Source organism: Dipteris shenzhenensis, chromosome 6 (assembly GCF_047967505.1).
Source record: "Dipteris shenzhenensis isolate YYH24624 ecotype China chromosome 6, Dip_SZ_1.0, whole genome shotgun sequence".
Lineage (NCBI taxonomy): Eukaryota > Viridiplantae > Streptophyta > Polypodiopsida > Gleicheniales > Dipteridaceae > Dipteris > Dipteris shenzhenensis.
This window is the reverse complement of record NC_141601.1, coordinates 38,153,513-38,173,773: the sequence shown is the minus strand read 5'-3', so window position 1 is coordinate 38,173,773 and position 20,261 is coordinate 38,153,513. Positions and strand designations below refer to the sequence as shown.

The 20,261-nt window shown below is 44.3% G+C and overlaps 2 protein-coding genes across 3 annotated transcripts in view; both read left to right on the top strand.

Moving 5' to 3' along the window:
- PUR4 (purine biosynthesis 4) overlaps positions 1–18,238 on the top strand; it is a 51,071-nt gene extending 32,833 nt beyond the window's left edge. For both annotated transcript variants that reach the window (XM_087376221.1, XM_087376222.1), the window contains 10 exons: positions 13,055–13,210; positions 13,346–13,435; positions 15,034–15,087; positions 15,179–15,250; positions 15,335–15,598; positions 15,689–15,778; positions 15,871–15,936; positions 16,021–16,215; positions 16,299–16,850; positions 16,934–18,238. In XM_087376221.1, coding sequence (XP_087232347.1) covers positions 13,055–13,210; positions 13,346–13,435; positions 15,034–15,087; positions 15,179–15,250; positions 15,335–15,598; positions 15,689–15,778; positions 15,871–15,936; positions 16,021–16,215; positions 16,299–16,850; positions 16,934–17,527 — 2,133 coding nt within the window. In that variant the 3' untranslated portion in view covers positions 17,528–18,238. The remainder of the gene's footprint in view (positions 1–13,054; positions 13,211–13,345; positions 13,436–15,033; positions 15,088–15,178; positions 15,251–15,334; positions 15,599–15,688; positions 15,779–15,870; positions 15,937–16,020; positions 16,216–16,298; positions 16,851–16,933) is intronic.
- Positions 6,456–7,610, top strand: LOC147901145 (uncharacterized). The gene has a single exon (XM_087375677.1). The coding sequence runs from the start codon at positions 6,456–6,458 to the stop codon at positions 7,608–7,610; it is 1,155 nt and encodes a 384-aa protein (XP_087231803.1).
- Positions 18,239–20,261: the final 2,023 nt, after the last annotated feature.

Here is a 20,261-nt window from a genome sequence, read left to right as displayed (position 1 = left end):
TAGGGCCACATGGAAGAGTATGAAAAGCTGATCCAGATATGGATGGGGAGGAGTCAAGCTCAGTGATATGGATCAAGGCTTGAGAATTGAAGTCTAGAGAATCTCCAGTGGACCAATCAGACAGGCCTTTGGGAGTGATGAAGGGAGGGGATGGGGTGAAATGATTAGTGACATGGCCCTGTGGTCTCCAAGGGCCAGCGTTAGGTGGAGGAGGACCACTCCTAGGGCGCGAACGAGGTGGCAGAGGAATCGTGGTGGGGGGCTGTGGGAGAATGCCTTTGGCTTTGGAGCAACATTCGTCATCAACATGCCCAACTTTCTGGCAATGCTGACAAAACCGGTTCTTTTTGGGAAGGTTGTGCCATGCAGGTTTAATACCAGAGGAGTGATTGGAGTCAGGAGTGGGAGAGGGCTTCCCGGAGCTGAGTTGATCTTTATTCGTTAAGCAACTACAATCCCCACTTTAGGGGCAAACATACCACTTATCAGCAATCCCTATTTTAGGGGCATTAAGGCCAGCCAAAGGCACAAAAGGCACCAAACAGGCCAGCCAAAAGGACAGCCAGCAGGGCCAAACAAGTGGCCAGAAAGGCCAAAAATGGCCGACCAGAACTGGCCGACCAGCTGGCCAGCCCACCGACCTAGGAACTGACCGACCAGCTGGCCGACCTCCTGGGTCAGGCCTATAAAAGACTCCCTACCCCCTCACTCTCAAGGACAGGACTTGCAGCTGCTCCTCACCACCTCCATCCTTTGCTGCAGCCCCTCCTGCTCCAGAACTGGCTATTAAGCCTGCCCCAACTCATTCTCTGCCTCCAGTTCTGCCCCAACTCCTCTGTCTCTCTATTCCTCTCCTCTAGATCTAGCTCTGGACCTCCAGCTGCTGCTCCAGATCTGCTCCTGACTGCTGCCTGACAAGCCTCCACATCTCCTCATCCTCTGCTGCTCATACACCTTCAAATCTACGGCCAGATGAGCTGCTTTTCTTCATCATCTTCGTCATCATCGAGCTACACGGATGACTTGAGGTTCTTGTATTCAGTTTTTCATATTACCGACAGGCACTATGTTTTCTAAGTTCCGTTCTTTCGTTGTGTCTGAGTATCGTCTATTTTGATTGCTCCATTGCAAACCCTATCGTTCCTCTATATGGTATCAAAGTCATGGTGATCTAAAGACCCCAGATTTCTGGTGATCTAAAGATCCTGCTTCTTCATGGAGGCCATAGGTACGGGGAGCATCACTCCTATGAACATATCAGTTTCCTCTTCATTCCGCTGCGCACTACGGGAGAGAACTCCATCTTCTACTCCACCATCTTCTACTCCCATCCCTCCCTCCCTTTCTAACCTCCATCTTCTACTTCCATCCCTCCCTCCCTTTCTTACCTCCATCTTCTACTCCCATCCCTCCCTCCCTTTCTAACCTCCATCTTCTACTCCCATCCCTCCCTCCCTTTTCGGCTTCAGGCTTGACACTCCCCATTCCTTCGAACAAGGAGGTCATGATCCTTCACCTCTACCAGATCTCCATCGGCATCGACTTCAAGTTCTCCCTAGGCGGGACCCTTTCTGTTCAGATGTGTCTTGATGACTGTTGTTTCGAATCTTCTACATGCATGGATGTGGGGATAGACTCCTCTCTCTCGAGGTCCAAGATCGGGCACACACTGGCTCACTGTTCAGCTACGACCTCTTCCTTTGGCAGAATCCCACCATCTCTGGATTATCAGTGGTGCTACGAGATATTTGTTCTTTACCTTTGTTTTTCCTCCACCTTTCGGCGGTGAGAGGGGGTGGCTTATTCTCTCGCACTTCACAATGTTCTTATTTCTGCTGATCATACGTGTAACTCAGGCACTTGAGGAAGTGAACAATTCCCTTGCAAGGGCAGTCCTCTTGTGACCTTCTCTGCATTTTTGTATTGCATCTCTTGGACATTTCGCAGGGATAGCCACCACCACCATCAACATCTCTACATAGCACACAATGTCTGCCCCTCCAAATTGGCAATTGAGAGGGGGTGTTAAGCAACTACAATCCCCACTTTAGGGGCAAACATACCACCTATCAGCAATCCCTATTTTAGGGGCATTAAGGCCAGCCAAAGGCACAAAAGGCACCAAACAGGCCAGCCAAAAGGACAGCCAGCAGGGCCAAACAAGTGGCTAAAAAGGCCAAGAATGGCCGACCATAACTGGCCGACCTGAACTGGCCGACCATAACTGGCCGACCAGCTGGCCAGCCCACCGACCTAGGAACTGACTGACCAGCTGGCCGACCTCCTAGGTCAGGCCTATGAAAGACTCCCTACCCCCTCACTCTCAAGGACAGGACCTGCAGCTGCTCCTCACCACCTCCATCCTTTGCTGCAGCCCCTCCTGCTCCAGAACTGGCTATTAAGCCTGCCCCAACTCATTCTCTGCCTCCTCTGCTCCAGTTCTGCCCCAACTCCTCTGTCTTTCTATTCCTCTCCTCCAGATCTAGCCCTGGACCTCTAGCTGCTGCTCCAGATCTGCTCCTGACTGCTGCCTGACAAGCCTCCAGATCTCCTCATCCTCTACTGCTCATACACCTTCAAATCTACAACCAGATGAGCTCCTTTTCTTCATCATCTTCGTCATCATCGAGCTACACGGAGGACTGCGTTTCGCTCCCTCTGTTGCTATCTTTTCTACAGTTTCTCTACATGGAATCATCTTTCTGATTCGCCTCAGCCACGGTCCTTGAGACACGACGACTTGAGGTTCTTGTATTCAATTTTTCATATTACCGACATGCACTATGTTTTCTGAGTTCCGTTCTTCAGTTGTGTCTGAGAGTATCGTCTATTTTGATCGCTCCACTGCAAACCCTATCATTCCTCTATAGGTCTTACATTAAAAAAAAACGGGCTGCTTGCTGCCTTGCTGCATCATCATCCTCAAGGGGACACCAGTCCAAGAAAACTGGCCCAACCATCTGCTGTGCATCCACACGCGAAGTCCCTCCCACCAGAACTCAGGGATGGCCAGGTCAATCCCTCTCATCCACTGCCTTGCCCCTCGCAAATGCGCTAAGGAGACAAGCCTCGCCTCTACCTCCATGGGTAATCTGCCTCATCTGCCAAAGGAGCCGGCCGGTCCACTGTCCCACTGTGCCCAACCAACGTGAGTCCGCTGCCCGATTATATGCCCCTCTTGATCTCTGATCTCTTGGTGCCAAATAAGCGGTTGACGGTCAAATTCCTCTCTACATTTGGGCTGAGCATGAATGAGGCCCCCTGCTAATCTTTGCCAGACCCTATGGAGTCTCCTCATCAAGGGGGACTCCTTCCTTGTAAGAGGGGCCTCTGAGAAGATCCATCTATGTGAATGCTGTCACTGCTCCCCAGTGCGTGGGGTGTTCCTGAGAAGCCCTCGCTGCTGTAAGAGAAGCTTCCAAGGCTTTGCATCTGGGATGAGGCCGCGAACAACCAACTTGCCCAAGAGGGCTCTGCTCTGCATCTCCGGATTAATGATACCCAAGCCTCCCAATGCATGCGACATGATCACTGTTTGCCAAGCAACCTGGGCTCTAGTATTCCTCGGGTTGTTTGATCCTACCCAAAGGAAGTTCCGAACCAACCGTCGAAGCTGCCCAATGCACCCTTTGTGAAAACACTAGTAGGAGGCGATATACCAAGCCGTGGCAAGAAGGATTTGGTTTGCCACTAAGGCACGGCCCGCTAGGGAGAGTTTGGGCCAAGCTTCAATAGAGAATCTTGCGCTGGACACTCTCGAGAACCGGGGCGATCTGCTGCTCTGCTGTAATATCAATACCAACCTGGCATACGAGGTATCTTGCTTTCTGGCCCCGCTATATCCATCGGAAGCCAAAGTCGCTCCCCCACTCTCGAATCTCCTATGTCTCCTTAGAGCTTGTGAAGAAACCTATGGATTTTGTCCAGTTGATTTGCGCACCCAAGGCCTAATTATTGTCAAGATGAGATCATCCATGCAGAGAATCACTATTATTCTATTGGCCCCTTTTGCACCGATGAACTTCGAGAAAGACCAATTTGCGAGTAGTTGTCGATGCAGTGGTACCATTCTCTGGGGCTTGTTTCAACCCGTAGAGCACCTTCTTAAGTCTGCATACCATGGTCCTCTTGGTTTGAAAATCCTATGGCTGCTCTGCATAGGCTTCCTCCTTCAAGTCTCCATTGAGAAAAGCAGACTTCACATCCATGTAGATGGGCTACTTGTAGTGGGTAGCTATTGCAATTTTTGTCCAAATAGTCTTCATGCAAGTTGTTGGTTCTTCCCCTCGGTTTGTTTAGAAATTGTTGACTTTCTTTCCCATCAGTTTTTCCACCTTAGCCCTCCATCCTTCAAATTTCTTAAGAGCTTGTGACTTCTTACATGGACTATATACCCAAGTTAGTCTACTGAAGTCATCAATCAAGGTAAGAAAGTATTCTAATCCGGACGTGATCTGGTAGGCATGGCCTGTTCCCCAACTGCTGAGAGCTGGTCCTGTTACAAAGCCATATTTTATCCCCAAGAATAAAGAGAGAATATTTTATTTTGACTTTTGTCAAAGGCTATTGACTATGGTCAAAGAGAGCAGACTTCAGTCAAAGTGAGTTGACTTCTATCAAGTAGAAAAGTTTCTATCTTTTTGATTATGTTTAATTAGTTGTATGGTGGGGACGCACATAGAGGACTAGGATTATTCTAGAGAGTTAGAATGTATGCATTGGCTAACCGTTAATGGCAGGTGAAAATGTGCTTGGTGGTGAATATGTTGTATTGTTTTATCCCCTCCCCTGCATTTCAGCCCCTTTCTTGCGCTTTCTTCCCACTCCTAGTTGGGCTGAACTCCATGGCCTAGACCAGGGTGTTAGGTCTCATCTTGGAGCTCTTTTCAAGTCAATTTCACTCAGGTACCTCACTGGTCGTCGTTCTGCTCTAGATAATCGAAGTTTGCTGCTGGTCTAGATTGGTTTCTACACAAACAAAGAATCGACCATAACTTTGCGAGGTTTGCTCAGCTCACTTTGAAGTACAAAGCAAGTTTATTAAGATGAGCTGTACTTTTCTCTTTTGGGTCGAACTAAAAAATGGTGCCGTTGGCTCATGTGTGAGAGTCGCAAGCAAAGGGGGTCTTGGGACATTGCCATTTTTCAATGGCTGACAAGAAACTTTCATATGTTGCAACATTAGCTTGACCTTTGCTTAACACTAGGCAGAATGAGGTCATTCCTTCTTTGCAACAACAAGTTTTCCTTCTAAAAAAGAACAACATTGAGTTGAAGGACAAGTTTTAGGAGCTAGAAGAGAGAGAAGCAACCTTCATATGCTGCAACATTCTTAGCTTCACTTTGCCTAACACTAGGCAGAATGAGGTCATTCTTTTTCTGCAAGCAAGTTTTCCTTTTCAAAAAGGAGAACATTGAGCTCAAGGACAAGTTTTAGGAGCTAGAAGAGAGAGAAGTAGCCTTCATATGCTGCGACATTAGCTTCACATATGTCGCTTCACATTTCTCTAATACTAGGCAGAATGAGTTCATTCTTTTTTTACAACAAGTTTTTCTTCTAAAAAAGGAGAACACTAAGCTGAAGGACAAGTTTTAGGAGCTAGAAGAGAGAGTAAAAGTGGCTAAGATGAAACTGGAAAAGCCAACTCCCCACTTTGTTTTAGATGATGAAGTTGTTATCTTGCAATGATGCTTGAGAAGCTCAAGGGAGAGATCCAAGAGAAGCTCAAAGGAGAAGTAAAGAGCTCCTTAGATGTACAGATGTCTACTTGACTGCAGAAGGATGTCTACCATAGTTACGCTGAAACGCGTTTCAGAGCCCAGCCAGGCCTGAAACGCCGTTTCAGAGACGAGGCGTTTTCTGAAACGCGTTTCAGGGCCCGAAACGTTTCGGGACCCTGAAACGGGCTGCCAAGTCTCCAATGTCCTGCGAGATGCGCCGCCAGCCCCGTTTTCTGCCTTTCTGCCTCCGATTTTTGCCTCCTTCCACTCCTTCAGCCTCATAGTTCATACTCTCTCCAGAGTCCATCCATCCTCAAGGTTTAGGGGCCCTCCTTCAGCCCCATTCACTCCTTTCCTCTCCTTTCTCTCTTGCAGCCTGCTTCAGCCCTCCATCATCATCTTCTCCCCTCCAGCCCTCCTTCAGCCCTCCTTCAGCCCCCTCTTTCAGCCCTCTCTTTCATCCTTCTGTTCCCTCCTCTTTCAGGCCCCACTTTCAAGTTTCAGGCTTCAGCCCTCTCTTTCAAGTTTCAACCCTTGGCTCTCTTTGCAGTTTCAGCCCCCCTTTCAAGCAACAAGCTTCCAAAGTTCCATGGCTTCAAGACACCCTACCCCCTGAGTCTCTTTATACTGCATGGCATCTACAAAGGAAGGCACAGGTAGATGCAGCCGTGGCCCGTTTCTTTTACTCGAATGGGATTAGTTTCAATGTGGCACGGTCTACTTATTTCAAGGAGATGGTGACTGAAATTACAGCCTTTGGGCCCACATACACCCCTCCCACTTTGGATGCATTGAGGGGAAAGCTTCTAGAGGATGAGGTGAAGGCAGTTAATGAGGCCATTCAGCCTGTTAAGGAGAAATGGCATAAGTATGGGGTCACTTTGGTAGCAGATGGCTGGAGTGATGTACGTAGTCGATCACTAGAGGGTATTTTGGCATATTGCAGAGGATCTTCTTTGTACATACACTCCATAGAGTGCGGAGTACAACAAAAAACAGCAAATGTTTTGATGCAGATGTGGGCAGATGCAGTGGAGTATGTGGGCCCGTCTAATGTTGTGCAGTTGGTTTCAGATGGTGAAAATACCAATAGGGCTGCAGGTGCATTATTGGAACAAAGGTACCCCCATATTCAATGGAGTTCTTGTGTTGCCCATTGTTTGAATAATTTGTTGAAAGACATTGGCAAATTACCTTGGGTAAAAATTGTAATTGATAATGCAAGAGAGATAGTTGGGTTCATTACACGCCATCATTTTTCTCTCTCTTTGTATCGCACCTATGCAAGGAAGGAGCTTTTGAAGTATGCAGAGACAAGGTTTGCATACAATTATGTGATGCTTCGCAGACTCATTGAAATGAGACCTGCTCTTAAGCAGGTTGTGGCAAGCCCACAGTGGGATGCATGGCCCACTTCAAAGCAGGCTCTTGGGATATTGGTGTACGATTTGTGCATAGGCAGCGATGACTTTTGGGCTGATGCATCACACTTGTATGACTTGTGTAAGCCGATTGTCTTGTTGCTAAAAAAGGTTGATGGAGACATGCCTTTTATTGGCAAGGTATATGAGGGGATGGATCGCATGATAGAAAATATCAGAGTGTTAGAGAAAGATCCCCACAGGTTGAAAGAGCTGGAGGAGTTGGCTGTGACTAGGTGGAATCAGTACTACTCTCCCATTCATGCGGCTGCATTTGTGTTGGACCCAGAGTTTCAACACAAGGCAACTGCACAACAAAGTGATGCAGAGGTGGTCCGTGGTTGGAACCTCACTCTTCAGAAGATGGTGCAAATGCCAGAGGCTCGCCGGACAGTGAAGGACCAGCTCGCCAATTACCGCAATAAGGAGGGCATATTTGGATGGCCAAATGCCCAGCATGACAGGTAATCCTAACTCATTTAAATTCTTAAATTTTACTATTTAATGATTCATAATTTTCAGATTTCATGAGCTTTGCCATATATCTGAATTTTATGATCTTTCAAATTTCAGATTTCGAGTTGGGTCTGTTACATGGTGGGAGGATTATGGAGCTGATTCCCCACAGCTGCAAGCGCTTGCCATTCAGATTCTCAGCCAGGGTTGTAGCTCCTCCTCTTGTGAGCGCATGTGGAGCAACTTTGCCCACATCCATACAAAGAAGAGGAACCGTCTCAAAGCACACAAGGCGAACGATCTTGTCTTTGTTAATGCAAACTTGCGTTTGCTTAACAGGATGAGACAAGAGTACACTCATGACAAGTTCATTGGTTTTCATAAGCCTGATGACACCCTCACTGATGATGATGAGGAGGGGGAGGATGATGACGACGACGACGACGATGAGGAGATGGCAGTGGAGGAGGAGGAGGAGGAGGAGGAGGAGGACTCTTGAGCAGCTGAGCTATCTAGATTCGAGAATCTACATTATGGATTTTGATCATATCATCAGTGATGTAGCGGTTGGCCTTAAGGCTTAGAGCCTAGGCTTTTGGGAATCTGAATTTTGTACTTTTGACTCTTGAGTCTTGAGTCTTGACAATGAGACATAATAATATATGAATCATACATTATATTGCCTTTGGCATTTTGTAACTTGTCAATCTTCAGCTTTTCTCATTGATTTCAGATTTTTCATTTATATTTGTAATATGTATTATGTATTGCTCACTGCTAAGTTAACTTCTAAGCTCTAAGTTCTAAGTTATAATTTGTAACTTGTTCTAACTTCTAACTTCTAAGTTCTAACTTCTAAGTGACATTGTGCCATGTGGTAAGTATTATGCACTATATTTTAACTTTTAAGTTACAGGTAGGCTGTAGGCTGCAGCATTCTAAATGTGTGTGTTCTCATCTCCAAACTCCCTTTTCTAAACCTCCCTTGCTGACGTGGCGTTTCCCTGTTTCAGCCCTCCAAGAAATCCCGAAACGTTTCCGTTCCCCGTTTCCCCGTTTCCGTTTCCCCTAACTATGATGTCTACTTTGACAAGAAACTAGAGGAGCAGCCTTCTATGCTGCAACATTAGCTTCACCTTTGCCTAACACTAGGCAGAATGAGGTCATTCTTTTTTTGCAACATCAAGTTTTGCTTCTCAAAAAGAACATTGACCTGAAGGACAAGTTTTAGGAGCTTGATGACAGAGTAAAAGTGGTTGACATTAAATTGGAAAAGCCAACTTCCCACTCTATTTTAGATGATGAAGTTATCTTTAGCCAAATTGAAGAGATGCTTGAGAAGCTCAAGGGAAAGATCCAAGAGAAGCTCAAAGGAGAAGTAAAGAGCTTCTTAGATGCTTAGATGTCTACTTGACTGCAGAAGGAAGTAAAAGAGCAAGTTGAAAGACTGCGCAACTCAAGGATGCTCAAGCTTGGAGGTTTACAAACAACTAGAATTTAGTAGAAGACTCTTTGAAGAGACTCGTGAAATTACCAGGCATTGAATGGGCAGATTTGGAGTTTGAGATTAGTTAAGCACGTGCAATCCTTACTTTCAAATCAAAATCTGAAAGAACTCAGATTATCAGACAATCTAATAAGCTGAAAGGATTACGAGTGTGGATGTTAGAGGAACTTAGAAAAGCTCAACTAAAGATTAAAACCTCAGAGCTTGCAAAGGTAAAGGTGGCTAGAAAAGAAGGCAAATGGGCTGTCTTTCGAGATGGCAAGGCGGTGGTCCAAGACTTCAAAGCTAAATGAACAGACTCTTAGTCTATAATTGATGTTTGATCTCCATTTGTTTTCTTTTGTTCTTAGTTCTTTTTGTTCATCTTTACTGGTTGAACAAGTTGTAATCAGAACTTAAGGTTATTATCTTTTCTTTTGAGGCATAATACAAAACATTACTTTTTTTCTTAGAAAAAAAAGGGCTTGGTGGTGTTTTATTTGTGGCAGGTGCTTAGAGAGGGATAAAATCCCCACATTTTAAGGGGAAAAGGCATGGAAACTTGATGTCCAAATTGCCAAAGGCGACCACACGTTCCATATTGCTATTTTTAGCAAGATTGCCATGATTGGAATTCTTGACGCCTTTACTAGTCTGAAGGACGATGCTCTATTGTATCTGGGAATTTCTCTAGCTTCCTTTTGGCGCTCTGCATGAGCTGAACTTTGTAACAGACTCTTGAACTCTGGAATACAAACCTTCGGGGGAGGGGGAGGGGGGGAACCCTAATTTTGGGCCCCTTCTACTGCTCCTTCCCCCTTTCAGTTCTCCTAACCCCCGAGAAGCAATTCGCTGTAGTTTCCTCTCACAGGAAGTGATTAGATACATGTTTTCCTGTTTTCTTCTGAAATTCAAAATTTTTATTAGTTAATATCTACTGCGAATTGAACCAGGTTGCATCAGAGCCGCCGGGGGGGGGGGGGGCTGGCCCTTTGTGTGTGTGTGTGTGTGTATGTGTGTGTGTGTGTGTTCTGCCCTATCCTCCTCTATGGCCTTATCCGTTGATGGGGACCAGCGATGCTGGTATAGTCGTCTTTCCAGTGGGTTCACCCGACTGGGCCTCGACTTAGACCGGTTGCCTCCTTTTCAGTACAACCTCGACGCTCCATCTCCTCTCTCCCCCATTGACCAGGAGGTCAACTGGCTCATTCGGGCGGATCTGCTCCAGCTCCACACCTGGCGGACATGGTTTCTTCACTCCGAGCTTCGTGTGAAGCTCGACTTCTACTGCCGACACTGCCTCCAGACCTCACTGGAGGGCTTCATCACACCTCCGGGTTACACACAACTTCATCTACCACATGCGCTCCGGATCTCCCTCGGTCAGTTTAGGGTCTGGTCACACCGATTACGGATCGAGAGTGGACGCGCAGAGGGTATCCCACGAGAGGACCGCCTTTGCCCACTTTGCGACTTGCAGGAGATCGAGTCGGAGGAGCACTTTGCTTTCAGATGTCCTATCTATTATGCCATTCGAGGCCGATACCACTGCCTCTTCCGCAACGGATTCGGCTCCCTCCCACACATGCTGCAATTCCCGGATCAGCGATGCCTAGCCGCTTTCTTACATGAGATGACCCGCCACCGAGATACTTCTCTCTGAGCACGGCGACACGAGCAGCACACACAGCGTGAGGACACCCAGCGGCCCATCACTGACTTCTTTCAATCACAGGATACCTCTTCTTAGTCTAGCCGACGACACGGACGTGAGCGAGAGCTAGAGCCACGACAGCTGCGTCAGTGGACAGACTCACACATCCAGGTCCATGACATCTCGTCTCTGCTCTCGGCCCGCCCCACTAGGGTTACCGTTGCCCTCATCCACAGGGCCACCCGCCACCCCCGACGACCGAGCTCGACTAGGCCGCGTGACGTCAGAGGCCAATCATCTATCGCAGGGTTTTTTCCGACTTCCCATTTGACGGCCCCTCTATGATTGGTCTCTGACGATCACCACCTGCACATGTATACTGTATCTCCCCCCTCTGCCCCATTTTGGTGCTCCCCCCTTCTTCTTTGTATCATCTGGAGGTAGACACATATTTTTTGTATCAGGACTAGACACACAGTCCTTCATAACCTCTTTTTTGTAGAAACGGTTGGTTGGCCCGTTTTGAGACCACCACCGTTATGCTCATTGTATCAGTTATCTTTAGTCTCATAGACCTTCACGGTCTCCCGAAGACTTTAATAAACTTTCTTTCTTTCTTTCCCCCTTTAAGTTCTCATAGCCCCCAAGAAGCAATTCGCTGCAGTTCACTCTCAGAAGAAGTAATTGGATACATGTTTTCCTTGCTTTCTTCTGAAATTTGAATTCTTTATTGGTGTACATCTGCTGCAAATTGAACCAGATTGCCTCTAGTTGTGTTCCACTGCTACGATCTCCTCTTATCTGCTGCGAATTGAGATCTTTGGTTGCAAGTTCACTAGGAAGTGCTGCATCAGGGTTTCCAGGCTGATTAGCTGATTACAGATTCGTTTTTAGGGTTTTCAGGCTGATTACAGTTTCGTTTTAGGATCTCCAAGCTGATTTCAGTGGTATCAGAGCTCAGCTTCATCACTGTCTCTAGTGGTGATGATTCCTAGCTGAGAACAGCTTGCATGCAGGCAAATTACAATCCAGGAGAGAGGACAGGTACAGGCAAGGTGCAACAAATCTGATTTGTTCTGGTTTCAGCAGAGGGAAGACACCTTGCTATAGTTGTGAATCATTTTTCTATCGATTCTGTGCAGGCAGCACAGTTTGGGGAGTGATTTGACTTATGCAGGTGTCTGAGCTGCTTGGCTTGTCTTTTATCTCTACTTTAATTTAGGAGGCTAGCCAATTATAGAATCCATTATTGGAAGGAATTACGGTATTCCTTCCAATAATGGATTCTATGAATATGCTCGACTTGAATCTAGCATATTCATATCTGAAAACCATGACCACAGCTTCGTCCAAGCCAATGGCATACTTGTCTTTTATCTCTACTTTAATATAGGAGGCTAGCCAATTATAAAATCCATTATTGGAAGGAATTGCGGTCTTTGATCTTGAAACCTATAACGATTCACAAAATTTATCAGCAAATTCTAGCCAGTCATAAGTCCTTGTGCCTAAGATATCTATAGTCATTCGGAGTCCTTGAAGCTTTATCAATGATATAGATTGTTTTCAAAATTTTAATTTGAAGTTCCCATGTTGTAATGTAATGCCATTTTTTTCCTATCTTTTATTTGCTATGAACATGAGCTAAAGACATCACTTCCAAAAAATAACCAGCCGTTAGTGCTGGATTGAATCTCAAGTGCAATGGTAGCTTGTCAACTACGCAACTATCATCAAGGTTGGCATTTGAAACCAATCCTTTATCTATCATTGGTGTGTTACCCAGTCGATAACAAGATCTAATTCTTGTTGCCACAATTTGATAGCTGCATTAAAAATTAAGGTTTACTGCTTTGCTTTATATATTCTACAAAAAGGATTTTGGTATTTGGGAGTCGAAAATGGCAATGTTTGATTCTATATATTTGACTTAGGTTGTATTATGAAGTCCGTCATGTAGGACGAGCAGCATTGTAATTTACTAGACAAGTCAATGGAGTTCCTTGCATCTTCATTCTTGAGGGAGGGACCCTGCCCGCATCCAACCTAGTGCACAGCTTTCTTTTGTCTCCCTTCTCTATGCATGATAAAAGAATGAAAAGAGAAACCTTTTTGATTGGGTGATATTTGTTGATCTTAGGTATCTCCCTTTTGTGATGGAAGTCATTTTATTGAGCATTTTTCCCATTGATCAAAGGTGAATCTGCATTAATTGTTATTGCCATTTTCTGTAAGAGCATGCCCCAAGGAGGAAGCACTATTTAGATCTAGTGAATCTTGGATTGGCTTGATAGTTGTCCATTTTTTGACCATTAGGTGCTGGGTGACATGCCAAGGAAGAGGTTTGAATTCAAGAGAATGCAAGTTGTAACGGAATCCTTTGATCTTGCACCTGGAGTGACTGTTATGGATGCTTTGAAACGCGTTTTGCACCTGCCATCAGTCGGGTCTAAGCGCTTTTTAACCACAAAGGTATCGGAATCTAATAAAATCCAATCAGCCTTTAACAATTTGAATTTGGAGCTTTCAAAATTCAATGATTTTTACAAGAAGGATCCTCTGGTTTGAGCTTGTAATTTAATTTTCTTCCTTTTTGCTGGGGGATAGGTTGACAGGTGTGTAACTGGTTTGGTAGCACAACAGCAAACGGTGGGCCCTCTGCAGCTCACACTCTCGGATGTGGCAGTAATTGCTCAGGTGTGTTACAAGCTTGTGGAGGAGCGATTTTTATGAATTAAGAGTACATGTCATCAAATTGTATCACAGCATAATGCTAGGGCAACCTTAAAGATAGATTGCTTATCATCTGCACAGGAATTGAAGAATTCATGCAACTATTCACAAAATAAATTGCAAGATTGTTTGTTGGCTACCATAGCAAAATTTTTAAAAGGATGAGCATCCACAGTATTTGCTGCAGAGTAATGGGTTTTTGAAGCCAGTATCATTTGTAATCGTGGAGATACTCTAATGCCAATGTCTGAAATCAAAAAGTGACGTCCTTCGGCAATAGGTCCTGCTTCTATTTTGTGAATTAGTTCTCCAGCCTTCCATGTATCTATCATCCCTTCATTTTTGGATTCTTGCATGGGATGATTTACCTGGTTTAACCAAACAGGTGAAGTAAACACATGGAAGGCAAGAACCTACCCTACAAGGACCTATTCTTTTCCCTTCTTCAAAAATTAATACATTTAAAATATAATGCAATAAGGTTGACTTGGAGAAATGGAACGCAACAAGGATACATCACAGGGATTGATTGAAGATCATTGTTACTGGTAAAGAGGCTAAAAAGGGAATCTGCACTGGACTCAATGCTGGAAGGCAACAACTTAACCCCCCCCGCCCCCACCCCCCGTGCCAACCCCGGCCTCTTTTTTCAACCAAATGCCTTTCAAAATATTGACTTGGAGAAGTGGAAGCAAACAAGGATACACCACAATGATTCATTGTGACTGCTGAAGAGGCTTTTGCTGTGGACGTCAGTGTATGAAGGCAGGCGACCTGCTCACTGAAAGGGTCCAGTAGGATATAATGTTCAGAATGAAAGCTTCTTCAGTCACTAAACATCGTTTCACCACTTGCCAATGGTGCTGTCAGAGATTATGTTTCTTTGCGTGCCATGTTATTATTTCTGCTTGATATTGAGCTTTCATATTCTACACAATGTAGGATATTCTGAGACTTAACATTTCATTTAATGGATCCTACAGTTCAACCTGCAGCCAATACTTGCATCTGTAGCACCTTGATGTCATAAAATATGCATATCCTCAGGATTTACCTGTAATCTTTCATTAATTTGAATTAATTGGTAGATTGAATAAGCTCAATATGTAGGAAGTACAAAGGACATCTCTACACCAATGTCATAAATCTGATGAGAGAAATTCAACTAGACTGAAGAAATGCCATGATCACCAAAGACTAGAAAGCATCTCTTTCTTATGCTGTACTGAAAAAAATGCATCACATGAAACTGAAAACATGCCCTGATAATTGAGCAGGGAGAAAAAGCTAGAATCCACACCGTTGGCCTGCAATACAAAATAGCTGTTAAAGAGTTCTATTAGGAACTCTAAAGCATCAAAGAATAATAAAAGACCAAGTGAAATAAGTTTATCCCTTGAACTAGATGCACCTTTGCACAATAAAAGGGTCTCCCATGATACATGACCCTATGCAGTCTACTCCCTGGTGCGTTGTAGCGACAGGATTGTGTGTGTGCTTGTACTGTCAAGTTAATGAAAGAAAAACAGTTTTATGTGCTCATGTTCCTTTCTGTATTACAGACTTATACAGGATTAACTGGTGGTGCATGTGCTATTGGGGAACAGCCTATCAAGGTTTTGATCTTTACTTTTAATTCTATGCTGCTTGGGCACTGCTGGACATGTAACGAATAACTCCTTTTGGACTTGTTCAAATCTCTTTCAGGGGCTTCTCAACCCAAAGGCGATGGCTAGGTTGGCAGTTGGAGAAGCCCTCACGAACCTTGTATGGGCCAAGGTATGTCATGTTTGGCTTGATTTATAAAGGGGGTTCATGTTTGTTCCAAATGGGTGCTTGACAGGTGTGCATTGAATTTTCCAGGTAACTGCACTGGAAGATGTTAAGGCTAGTGGTAATTGGATGTATGCTGCTAAGCTGGATGGTGAAGGAGCTTGCATGTATGATGCCGCAGTGTCTCTTCGAGACGCTATGATTGAGCTTAAGATAGCTGTTGATGGTGGGAAGGACAGCCTATCCATGGCTGCTCAAGCGGGTGGAGAATTGGTGAAAGCTCCAGGCGACTTGGTGATAAGTGTCTATGCAACGTGTCCAGATATAACAAAAACAGTGACACCTGACTTGAAGGTAGAAATCGTTCTTTGTCCCGTAAGGGGCGACTGCATGTAGTGTCTTGTTGACCTGAGCTAGTTAACGTTCTAAATTTGTAAGTTGCAGCTGGGAGACAACGGGGTGCTTTTGCACATCAATTTAGCAAATGGCAAGCATCGCTTAGGTGGGTCTGCCTTAGCACAGGTCTTTGACCAGGTTAGTTCTGGGCTCTTGCTACCTGCACATTTTCTCTCGTTGGAAGAGTACTCTTCCTATGTTCCCGTCATATATGTTGACTTTTCCTGCAGGTTGGCAATGAGTGTCCTGACATAGAAGATGTAACTTATCTTGGAAAAGCTTTCAAGGCCATACAGGTAGAAAAAAACCACTGATCTCCCTGAGTTTGACTTCTGCTCTTCGCACTACCCTCATCTTGAGTTGCAATGATTGTTTTACAGGGTCTGCTGGACAAGAAAGTTATTTCTGCTGGGCATGATATAAGTGATGGTGGAATAATTATTACCTTGCTGGAAATGGCTTTTGCTGGAAACTGTGGCTTGAATGTTAGCTTGCAGTCATCTGAGGGCATTCACTCTTCAAGGCTTACACCATTTAAAAATCTCTTTGCTGAGGAATTAGGTCTTGTAATTGAGGTTAGTTACGGGACTCTGACTGCTAATACAGTATTCAAGGTTGCTTTTGTTATTAATGTAGCATGCTGTCTATTTGCTTTCAGGTCGAGCATTGCATGCAGGATGAAGTAATATCCGAGCTTGCAACAGCTGGTGTTTCTTGTAGTGTTATTGGCCATGTTACGTCTTCACCAATGATATATGTAGCTGTGGATGAACGTGAATATGTACATGCGTCTACCTTGGAGTTGCGGGACATGTGGGAAGAGACGAGCTTTGCTTTAGAGAAGTTGCAGAGATTGGAAGCATGTGTAGAAGCTGAACAACAGGGACTAAAATCCAGGCGTGTGCCCACATGGAGTTTATCTTTCACACCATCAAAGACAAGTGAGAAGTTCCTGAATTGTGGAAGCAAACCCAAAGTGGCTATTATCAGAGAGGAGGGAAGTAATGGAGATCGGGAAATGTCAGCAATGGTTCACTCTGCAGGTTTTGAGCCTTGGGACATCGCTATGTCAGATCTACTATCAGAACATGTCAATTTAAAAGACTTTAGAGGAATTGTTTTTGTGGGGGGTTTTAGCTATGCAGATGTTTTAGACTCGGGAAAGGGATGGGCTGCTACAATCCGTTTCAATGATAATCTTCTGCAACAGGTAATTCCTTTGATTCTCTTGTCTGTGTTATAAATGCCGTGTGGAATGGATTCCTAACAAAAGAAAGTTTATTGTGAATGCAGTTTCAAGAGTTTTACAAACGGCCAGATACATTCAGTCTTGGTGTGTGCAATGGATGCCAGCTCATGGCCCTTCTTGGTTGGATTCCTGGTGCGGATGCCAGCAGTTCTCTGGGGGGGGTTGAAGATATTTTGCAGCCACGTTTTATACATAATGAGTCTGGCCGGTTTGAATGTAGGTTTAGTTCTGTTCGGATTGAAGAGTCACCTGCTATAATGTTTGAAGGTATGTCTGGTACTACGATGGGCATTTGGATTGCCCATGGTGAAGGGAGAGCTTTTTTCCCCGATCAAACAATTCTTGACAAGGTCTTAGATTCAAATCTGGCCCCTGTTCGATACTGTGATGATTCTGGGGAGACAACAGAAAAGTACCCATTTAATCCTAATGGTTCACCTCATGGGATTGCTGCCTTATGCTCAGTAGATGGAAGGCATTTGGCAATGATGCCCCATCCTGAGCGTTGCTATCTTATGTGGCAATACCCTTGGTATCCAAGGGAGTGGATTAATTTAGATCCAGCAGGTCCTAGCCCATGGCTTCGTATGTTCCAAAATGCACGAGATTGGTGTGAGAGACATGACTTGATCACCTGAGGTTTATGTGTAGGAGTTCATGGAAAGTTTCAGAACTTCAGCACGAGGTTATGAAGTGCATATTGCACTATTATCACTTCTCCTGACTAGATGGTTTTTAAGGTGCCAAATACATGGTGCAGAGTAGGAAAAGAGTTCTAAAAAAAGAGTGTGTGTGAATGAGGCAGAGGCTTTCGTCAGTTTTTGACCCTATGCAGTCACCAATTACAAGTCGAGTCACCATCACACGATATTACAGAAAGATGTGAGAGAGGTGCATCCTTTGCATTTATTAAGTGTTCACAACGATCAAAGTTATTTGTAGAGATGAGCCTCTTGGGTTAAATTGTAAGGGGTCTTAAGGTCCTGTTGGACTCTTGTATGGGCACTGTCAAACCCTTCAGTTTGAGGGCAAATTTGGGCTACTACAAAGGACCTGAAATTTTGCAAGGACATTATCGAGTGTGTTGAACTTGAGGGCAGATTCCTGTTATTTGGAAAGTTACACTGCATAAGCCTTATTTGTACTGGCCCAGTAGAGTATTTTGAGGCTCTGAATCAAATGTTCTAATTTATTGGAAAAGGTCTCTGCATGCTGAAGAGTTCTGCACTGGCATCCCTGGCATGGACCATCCCTCTCCTTATGTTTGTTGCCAGCATTCATTCCTGCCTGGCTAAGGCCATCTAGTAATGTGTCGTATGTGGCACTGAAAGGAGCATATATGGGGTCAAATATCCTCCTCCAAGAGTCTTAATAGAAATTTTGGTCAAATTCCATTGAAAGGTATATGTATGGGTTTAAAACATCTTTCTCCAGGGGTGTTATATGTATGTTCACCTGCACGTGAAGCCAAGTTTTTCTTGGTCTGCTCTTCCTGAAGCAGAAGTCCTATCAACTCATGAAAAGTGAGAGGATTTGCACCCCCCCCTCAATGATAAGTTCAGTGAGGTATGAAAGCTGAGATAAGACTCATGAAGAGAATTCAGAGTTGGTAGTAATCATCTCTGAATCAGGAATAATCTCATCCATGTTCAATAATTGCTCTCTAAGATCCTGTAGCTTTGTGAGGTGGATTGACATGGAGTCACCCTCTTCCATATGTGTATTACTTAACTCTCTTTTCAAGAAAGATACCCTTGCATCGTTTCGGGCTGCATACATACTTTCTAAGATATCCCACGCTGCCTTCGAGGTCTTACACGACCGGATATGCGGAAAGGCATTGGTTGGTAGTTGGATTGCGATATTTTGGGAAAGGATCTTTTGTAGCTAGGTTGGGATGGAAGAGGCTGACCACATTTAAGAAACTTGTAAAGAAATCACCTAAAATTTCACCTAGCCTAAAGCATTCCTGCCTGGCTAAGGCCATCTAGTAATATGATGTAATGTGGCTTATATCTCTTCAGTCCATGGAAAGGAGTATGTATGGGATGAATACATTTCAGGTCATGAATTCGATGAGTCATTGGTAGGTAGTTGGATTGCATTATTTTGTAAAAGGATCTTTTGTGAGCCATTTTCCTCACTTAAGGCTAAGCTAGGTTACACTAAAGAAAATTGTAAAGAAACCACCTAAAATTTTACCTAGCCTAAAGCAAAGTAGATCCAAGGATAAAACAATGTAGACGAAGCAATGCTTGTTGTTTATTGTTTCGCATGCTTCATAGCTCGGCATAGTACAAGGTCTAACAATTCTTTGAGGAAGCTCTACCTGTCATGATTCTTTAGAATGTAGGTCACTCTCTTGTATTGGTAGTTTCAATATGCATACCCAAGACTTTAAGAGAGGGCAAAAAATTTATTGTAGATCCCACTATCAAATAGGAAAGGAAATTTGAGATACTCCTCTAGGGAGATTTAGTTAGGAAGTGAGAATAAGGCCTTTGAAATATTGTAGCTATAGATGGTAAAAGGTTATTCATGAGTTTTGAAATTTGTAATGTAAGAATTATAAAATGTTTTATTTGTGTGGTCCATATTTTTTGTTGATGGGACTATTCAATAGATGAAATTTCCAGGCACATGGAAAAGAAAATTTGCCAGATAAATCATGGCAAAACATAAAGAACAGGACACATAATTGGTCAGGACATAGAAGTATAAAATGCCATGATCGATTGGTTGGAATTTCGCTAAAAAGAAGAGTTGGGGGTTTTAGAAAAAGGTTCCCTTGGCTTAGCTCTGAAAAAGTAATGTGTGGCAGTGCTATGTTATGAAGAAATTTCCATGGAAGTAGTATTTGTCTCATATGCCTACTTGAAGCAAAACATTCAATACAGCTAAGTTGGTCTACATGTATGCATTAATGTGAGGGTGTTGAATATGTTAGTGTGACTATGTATTCATGTACATTCTCCAAGTAAAACATATCTTTAAACTTGGAAGGCCCACCCTATGTCGGGAAACTGTTCGCAGATGAGGCAGACACCACTCAGTGGACAACATCAGTCGATGGGTTTCAAGCATGCAAGATGTTTTTGAGAAATTGGAAACACAAATCATGAGCTTCGATTCGAAGATGCCAGTGGTAATGGTGCCACTCAATATGATTAGTGTGCTAAGGGCATCCAAGGAGAGGAAGGGTGACTTCAAAGTGAAGTCAAACCTGCATTGGCTTAGGTACACGTCGGGGCTATGACTACTCATCATGGAGGTCTGAAGGAGGTGGTGGATGTTTTGCTAAGAGAGTATGGGAACAGATGGCATTGAGGATCCAATGCAATATTTAAAGAGCGAGAGGCTGATGGTGGTATC

Coding starts and splice junctions, on each gene's coding strand:
- LOC147901145 (XM_087375677.1), top strand. CDS start 6,456: ATGGTGACTGAAATTACAGCCTTTGGGCCCACATACACCCCTCCCACT.